This window comes from Aplysia californica, unplaced genomic scaffold (genome assembly GCF_000002075.1).
Source record: "Aplysia californica isolate F4 #8 unplaced genomic scaffold, AplCal3.0 scaffold00319, whole genome shotgun sequence".
NCBI classification, from domain to species: Eukaryota; Metazoa; Mollusca; class Gastropoda; order Aplysiida; family Aplysiidae; genus Aplysia; species Aplysia californica.
Window position 1 is genome coordinate 711175 of NW_004797589.1, and position 8486 is coordinate 719660.

At 40.8% G+C, this 8486-nt stretch overlaps 2 protein-coding genes across 5 annotated transcripts in view; both read right to left on the reverse strand.

Moving 5' to 3' along the window:
- LOC101859651 (uncharacterized transmembrane protein DDB_G0289901) overlaps positions 1–8486 on the reverse strand; it is a 50617-nt gene that overhangs the window by 17368 nt on the left and 24763 nt on the right. The gene's annotated exons all lie outside the window — the stretch shown is intronic.
- Positions 7294–8486, reverse strand: part of LOC106012297 (histidine-rich glycoprotein) — a gene marked incomplete in the record, with an annotated part of 3048 nt that continues 1855 nt past the window's right edge. The window contains 1 exon segment of the mRNA XM_013084809.2: positions 7294–8205. Within this exon segment, the coding sequence (XP_012940263.1) occupies positions 7818–8205 (388 nt within the window).

Genomic DNA, 8486 nt, shown 5'->3' on the forward strand with positions numbered 1-8486 from the left:
TTTGTATATACATATATATGGCCACTCCAAAATTGGTATCATTTGGTTTTCCTGGAATTATCTTGTGACTTTTACCCTGTAAGAAGGTGTGTTGTCATGCATGAAAAATAACACGCGAGGACGCGATGTAGTCCTCTGCATAAAGCCTTTCAATTATTCTCAATGACGAGGTTTTGTTCATTCAAACCAGACCACCTCAAGCCATGAATGAGTTTTGTAGCCTCTGTTCCTCACTGACAAATCATAATTTATGTCACAACGCTTTGGGATAAAGCGTTTGCCAATATTTTTTCTGGGCATGCTAAGTTATTGATATCATCTGAAAGTTTGCTCATTTTTCTTGCTTTTGATTTTAAAATATACGTCTATCTTGAATAGTAGTTGAGATAACCGCCTATGGAGGAGATGGGGGTCGTTCGCTTTCAGAGATAAAATAAGCACAAAAAAATGACAGCCAAACTTTTCTCTACGCTGTACCAGTGGATGCTACACAAAAGTAATATAATAGATTGCATTTATATAGCGCTCTGTCGTATACAAATAATATTATAAGCTCTGAGAGCTTTTTCAGAGATAACATGATTACTGAGAGTAATGCATCATTCACACAAGGAAAAACAATTTACATGAACAAGAAAACCAGCTCAACACGTAATGAAAAACTTTCTAAGCCATCTGTAAGAACAGAGAGTAAAATCTGATACATCAGCACCTACCCACGCACAACAACTGAGACTTAAGCAAATGGGTCTTAAGCAATTACGTTAACGTATTTGGATGTTGTTGCTTCGCTGAGGTCCTGTTTTGGGCCACTTGCAACTTCTTCATTCTCTCAGACAGAACAAAATTGCAATTAGTCAAGTTTTGGCAAACTAAGGTAGACTGGGAGCATGCATGCAATATTATTTGAAATGAGGTACCTTATCTTACTGATTGTTCTGAGATCAAGGTACATGAAAATAATATTGCATGCTCTATGCTTTTTACAACTATTGCAGACCCTTAAATACTCAGAAACATTCTCAGCTTCCCGGGAAGCATGTGCAGGCTATGTTGCGGATTTTACGCGCTCAAACTGTAACAAACTGACATGACCTTTCCCTGGATATAGCCAGTACTCATTTCCCCTTTGATGAAGTGAGGAAAATTCATGTGGAGTGCATTTCCCAGGGGCACAACGTTGGGCCACTGATGGTGTTCGAACCCGGGACCTATTGAATGAGAGGCGAACACCGTAACCTCTAGACCACAAGAACTCCCCAAGTCCATTCTGTGAACTGTTGACTTACAAAGATCGAGAGTACAAGAATTGTCACGAATTTTTTAGCTTACTGTCATCGAGAATGACTTTTTTCAAATCAGTGTTCAGTTTTTATCTGTGCCGGTAGACAGTTAAAGGACCCCAACTTGCTCAAGGTGTAGATTTTCTTTTGCCCATCTTTACATGAATTGTACTAGGGGTAGACCTTTGACTTGCTTGAAACATTCTCACCATAATCACATTCAAGTTCTGCATGAGTTCAAGCGAGATTTTTTAAATCCGGTTTCCTCAGAAAATCTGGTTTTTTAACCTCATGGTCTTAGCTCTTAGCAACTCAAAATGGCCAAAATTGTCAAATAGAAACTTTATTTATTAATTCTAAGTGATCGATTTTGGAGGTTTTGGTTGGCAAATGGATGCTGCATAAGTCAGTGTTTTCCTGACTCCGTCTTTACAGGTCTTTCTGGGTACAAATGTAGCTCTCTAGCTTTGTTGCCATGGGTTTCATGAAGAAGGTACTGTGTTGGGTGGTATGTTGATAGCCATAATACAAGATAGTCGGACTGCTTGATTCTCAGGTGTTGGTTGTTGTACGTGACATCAATTGTTGTGGTCACCATTTCTCTGATCCCTGTGGATATTTTTCTAATTTTCGCACCTGGGTGCGCTCCGTTAGCTCAGATGGTATCATTCTGGACTGGGACGCGAATTACTCTAGTTCGAACGCCTGACAGGGTGTTCTCATTGAATGTTTTTACTAGGCTCAAAGGGCATTTTGCTCAGCCTTATCGGAGACGGGCGTTAAATTCGGAGGTCCGGCCTCTTAAATAAGCTAATAGTATTGATAGGGGCGCAAAACCCATACACTTTTACTTGTTTTCTCTCACCCGGTCGTTTTCCCTATATTCCTAAGGTATCACCTTTCACTAGTTGTTTTTCTTTGCTCTAATGTCTGGTTCATGGTCCATGTTTGGTATTGATAGGTTAAGTGTTGGGATGAAGTTAGTGTTTTTAGACATATGCACGTGTTAGCTGTAGCAGGACGAGACATATCTTTCATACATTCACCGGAACAGCTTGGACACTTTCACTGAACTGTTACTCATGAACTCACGTGCGACGTGCTACACAATAACAACAACACACCTCAACAATTTGGTTTGAAGTTAGTCGCAACACACGTCCCCCCCCCCCCCCCCCCAGCACAGACGTCTCATGGGATCATTGGTAGCGTGCGGGTGAACCCCCTTGACGTCCGGCATGTGACGTGAGTTGTCTCTTGTGAACCACCTGTATTGGTTGCTCTTGCCCATCGGTGTCCCTAACGGTAGGCTTTGATTCCCGCTTTCACCGGAGGGCGGCTGCGTCGTGCTGGGTGCTGTAGATGGACAGGTTGGGTAGGGTCTACCTGTGCAGGCTTGACGCGATCTACTGAGATGCGTTCCGTGCGGCCTCCGGTGTCCAAAAGGAAGGTCTTTTCTCCGGGGGCGAGCATCATGTAAGTTGTAACAGGACGAGACATATATTTCATACATTCACCGGAACAGCTTGGGCACTTTCACTGAACTGTTACTCATGAACTCAAGTGCGACGTACTACACAATAACAACAACACACCTCAACAATTTGATTTGAGGTTAGTCGCCATACACGTCCCCCAAGCACAGACGTCTAATGGGATCCTTGGAAGTGTGCCGGTGGACGCACTTGACGTCCAGCACGTGACGTGAGTTGTCTGTGGTGAACACAGAATTCTACACTTATAGAAGCGGAACTCCCTCTTCGCGATCGCCGATTCGCTGTGAGGAATTGAAACTAAAACATGGCGGCCGGTTGAGGGCACCTTTGGTTGCGCCGCACAGCGAGACTTCGCGTTGCTATGCACGCTGATGCTAGTGGTAGGGCTTGGAAGACACCTTACATCAGTAATTTAAAACTTTCTTCGAAGATGAAATATAGTGATATAGTCTAGTACATTTTTATTGCCAACAATATGTCATAATTGGCAATGTTACAATGTTTTTGTATTTGTATTGTTGATAATAACACTAATTATGAACATTAATTCTGTTGGCAAAATATCTAGTTATAGTCTTGATTAGTACTAGATCTACGATAAGGGGACGCTGACAGTAACATATGCTCACTACAATAATATTGTCATTAAACTTAAGGCCATCCAAAGCAAGCAAAAAAGAACAATATATTAAGCCTTTTCTCCAATTTACTAGAAAGAGATAAATAAATTGAGCTTATATTAAGGAAATGTATTATTTCTCACTTTAATAATTCATCTCTGTGTTTGCATCAGTAGTGTGTACAACAACATGCTTTGTTTAAAGCACGTGCGAGTCTAACAAATACAAGAGATTGGAGAATGTGTCGGTTGCACATAAAATACATAGGCCTATTGTACATGCTGCCAAAAACACAAAAATGCAGAAAAGGCCTCAAAATATTGGTTTACACATAAAAGCCAATAATGCAAAACAAAGTAAACAAGACTGGAACTGGCATATATGTTTCCTGAATATATGTTCAAAGTCATTTTCTGTGTGTTGGGAGTGTGATTTCTAATGCATGAATGATAGGCTCATTTAGATGTGATAATGAAGAAACTTGTGTCTACAGTCACAACAGAAAGAGTTCCATGGCGAGTGATCACTGGTCAAGGATTTCAGAGCTGTGTGCATTTTGAGAAAAATGTATCCCCATACCCTGGATCACATGTCGAGGGGATGGGCTTGTCCCCCTGTAATCCCCGCACACAGTAAACAAACAATTATTTTTCAACATGAATAAGAAAAAATAAGTGGTCTCTTGTTACGGATCAAATTGAAGTCCTGTTTCAATTCGATTAATTGATAAAAGTGCGTATCGAAATGCGTTGGCCACCCCTGCCCTATAGGCCTATGCTATTTAATAAATACATTTGTCAGACCTGGAATCTTTAATGCCCGCACACAGTAAACGAACACACATTTTTGAACACGTATAAGAAAAAATAAGTGTTGTCTTGTTACGGATCAAATCGAAGTCCTGTTACAATTCAATTAATTGATAAAAACGTGTATCGCAAGGCATCGGCTAACCCAGCACTATTACGCTATTTTATAAATACATTCGTCAGATCTGGAATCTTTAATCTTTAATTTTTAATCCCCGCACACAGTAAACAAACACACATTCATGAACACATATAAAAAAATAAGTGGTCTCTTGTTACGGACCAAATTGAAGTCTAGTTACAATTCAATAATTGATAATAGCGCGCATTGCAATGCATTGGCTAACTCAGCATTATACGCTATTTAATAATACATTCGTCAGATTTGGAATCTTAAATTATAATCATAATCATATGAGCCCGCGCGTGGGAAGTGAAAGTGAAAGGAATTGAAAATGCTTTCAAAAACAATTATGAAAGTAAAATAATTAAAGTAGGACTACATATGTTTATAAAGGCCCAAAAAGGTGTATGGATGCGGAAATTAATGTTTCGGATGAAAATAATACGCTATCTCTACTACTGTAGCATGCGGTCAAAAATTTGATGCGCAACTTATGATCAAATATCTAGGCTACTGAACTATCGAACACCTAGATCTAGATTCTCCTACTTTTACACAATGACTTAGATCTATATCAATTCGTCTTAACCGATGAGTATTTTTTTTCAAACAGTTGTACACATCTATAGGTTCTATATTATTCTAGAAATTTCTTTAAAGAAAATTCTTTAATAAATACTAGCCCAATACTTTTAAAAAATCCCAGTCAATGGTTTCTACAATTTTTTTTAAAAGTTTATAGCTGGAGCTAAATCTCTTTTAAAAGCAAGTCCGTCCTTTTTTCTACTTCTGCTGGCGACATAACGTTAATTATTGAACGCATGTTTTGAGAACATTAATTAGATCTAGACCTAGTGAAAAAATATGTTCAGTGTAAAACAAATTTCTTTTGCTACTAAAAAATTACGTAGGCCATATGCGTATGCAAAATGTGTGTGGGAAGCTAAAAGTGCTGTGAACAATCCCATCCGTGTTACGAATTTTTTCACAGTTCTGTAGATCTTATATTTATAAACTCTCTATGTCTGCTGTTTCTGTTGTTGCACCCAAAAACACAACAATTTAAAACCTTAATTCCAATCTCTAGTTGCACAGTGAATTCTGTAACTCAAAATTACAAACTGGACAGTAAATGTTCCACTTTTCACTCGTTTGTAAAAGCCGCTCTTGCTTTAAAAGCTATAGGGTTACTTCCGAAAACGATAAATCGTGCCCTCAAGACGCCATTGTTTTCGGTCTTCAATTCCTCACAGGTCACGTGGTACAGTTCCCGTTCTATAAGTGTAGAATTCTGTGGTGGTGAACCGCCTCTGTAGTCTGCTCTTGCCCATCGGTGTTCCTATCGGTAGGCATTGGTTCCCGCTACACCGGAGGGCGGCCGTGTCATTCTGGTTGCTGTAGATGGACAGGTTGGGTAGGGTCTACCTGTGCAGGCTTGAGGCGATCTACTGAGATGCATTCCGCGCGGCCTCCGATGTCCAGAAGGAAGGTCTTTTCTCCTGGGGTGAGCACCATGTAAGTTGCAGCAGGACGAGACATATCTTTCATACATTCACTGGAACAGCTTGGACACTTTCACTGAACTGTTACTCATGAACTCAAATGCGACGTACTACACTACACATAACAACAACACACACCTCAACAATTTGGTTTGAGGTTAGTCGCCGCAATTTATTATTTTCTTTTGTCTTCAATCCGTAATAGCTCTTTTTTTTTACCTTTGTATATGTTTCTCTGGTTAGTCAGTCGTCCATCCTCTGTGAATAGGCCTACACTTCCAAGATAATTGAATACTTGGATCTGTTTGAGCCTGTCATTGTTTGAGGGTATTTTGAGGGACATTAAATTTCTGCTCACTCTCATTGCAACTGTTTTCATGGTGCTGATCTTCATGTAATATTTGCTGCAATTTGGTTGTTTGTGATGCTGAAGGCTTTGGTTATCTTTGTGTGTCAACATTTAATAATCAACAAAAGCTCATTCGTTCAAGGTTTCTGGTTCCATGTTCGCCTCTTTTTTTTTTACTCTCTTTTTTTTTAGAGGGCGGGGGTAAGTGTTTACGGCGCTTGCAGCTGCATAAGGTCATATGAGCGCGCGGGCACCTTAAACATTTTGCCAGAGTGGCGGCCGAAGCCTACGCTTTTCGATTTTAGATCACTAAATGATCTTTAACTTTCGCAACTTGCACACGGGACCTCCGAAAATTTGCGCCATTATCCGAGAAGGCTAAGTGTAGATCTGACCTACCATAAGATCAGGGGAGTGGCTGAAAGACAGCAGTAAGAAGGAGCCAGGAAGCAGATGTAGAAAGGCTGCAGAAAGAGTCAGGAGCCCAGAAGTGGGGGCAAAGTGGTTGAGGGGACCGGGGCAGAAGGTGGACACGAAAGCAGATAAACAGAACATTGTTAAAGAGCAGGAAAGGATGTGGAAGGAGAAATTTTTAGAGAAAAAAATTTTTCGTCGCTTTCCAGATTCTCACCCGGGACCTATTGAATGAGAGGCGAACACCTTAACCTCTCGACCACGAGAGCCCAACTCTTGTATATACTCCTCTGTATATACAGTCGTCCATCCTCTGTGAATACACTTCCGAAGCACTTGAATACTTGGATCTGATCGAGCATGTCATTTTTGTGTGTTTGTCTTTTGAGGGGTCTTGTGTTTCTGCTCACTCTCATTGCATCTATTTTCATAGTGCTTATCTTTTCGCAAAATTTGCTGCTTTCTTAATTCAGTTTGGTGATCTGTGATGCTGAAGACTTTGATCGACTTTGTGAGCCAACTTATGATCATCAACAAAACCATATTCATTAAAGGTTTCTGGTTCCATGTTGGTCTCTTCCGTATTTTTAATCATTTAGATGATAAATAAACTTGATAATAGGACGCGGCATAATCTCACTTCTAGTGTTTTTTCGAAAACAAACAAACAAACAAAAAACCAAAAGGCCCAAAGCATTTGTGTTGTTCAGTCTTTTAATTTCCATTTTTGATTCAGTATACACTTCCTTCATGAAAGAAACCAATGTGCATTTATTAACTTTAAGTAAGCAAACATGATGTACCTTAAACAGAGTAGCAGCGTTAAAAAAAGAGACAGTACACAAATTTTTCGAACAGCGACCTGTCTCTGAACGCTACTTGGTTTGTGTCAAATATCGTGCTGGTTAGACTTTCAGAAAACTAACAAGGCTGGTGTTGAGACGTTCAGAATGAATGCACAAATTATTATAACATTTTGGGAATGTTTGCATTCTTCGCAAATAGCTCTAAATCTTTCTCAAACGATTAGCTTCGAATGCTACCATTTAAAATTGATAATTTTGTTTCACTTCCTTTGGGAACTAATTATTGGCAAGGCTACTACTCATCTAAGAGAGACGTAGACTGATTCTTTTTTTTATGAGATGAAATCTAATCAGGACTTCTTTGGTCTTAGATTCATCATTCGACATGCATACCTATGGTTTGTGACCTGTCAACTACTCGTCGTCGTTGTTCACGCCCAGCAAACTGAAAATTACGTCGGCAAGGACCCTCAAGACTGCCTTGTCCTCTTCGGCATCTTTCTTCATAGGTTCAGCATGCTTTTCATCAAATATGTGGGAGTGGTTGCCATGGTGGGAGTGGTTGTCAGGGTGAGAATGGTTGCCATGGTGAGAAAGGTTACCATGTTGGGACTGGTTTCCATGGTGGGAATGGTTGCCATGGTGGGATTGGTTGCCATGGTGGGATTGGTTGCCATGGTGGGATTGGTTGCCGTGGTGGGAGTGATTACCATGGTGAGATTGGTTGCCATGATGGGAATGGTTGCCTTGGTGGGAGTGGTTGCCATGGTGGGAGTGGTTGCCATGATGAGAGTGGTTGCCATGGTGGGAGTGGTTGCCGTGGTGGGAGTGATTACCATGGTGAGATTGGTTGCCATGATGGGAATGGTTGCCATGGTGAGAATGGTTGCCATGATGGGAGTGGTTGCCGTGGTGGGAGTGGTTGCCGTGGTGGGAGTGATTACCATGGTGAGATTGGTTGCCATGATGGGAATGGTTGCCTTGGTGGGAGTGGTTGCCATGGTGGGAGTGGTTGCCATGATGAGAGTGGTTGCCATGGTGGGAGTGGTTGCCGTGGTGGGAGTGATTACCATGGTGAGATTG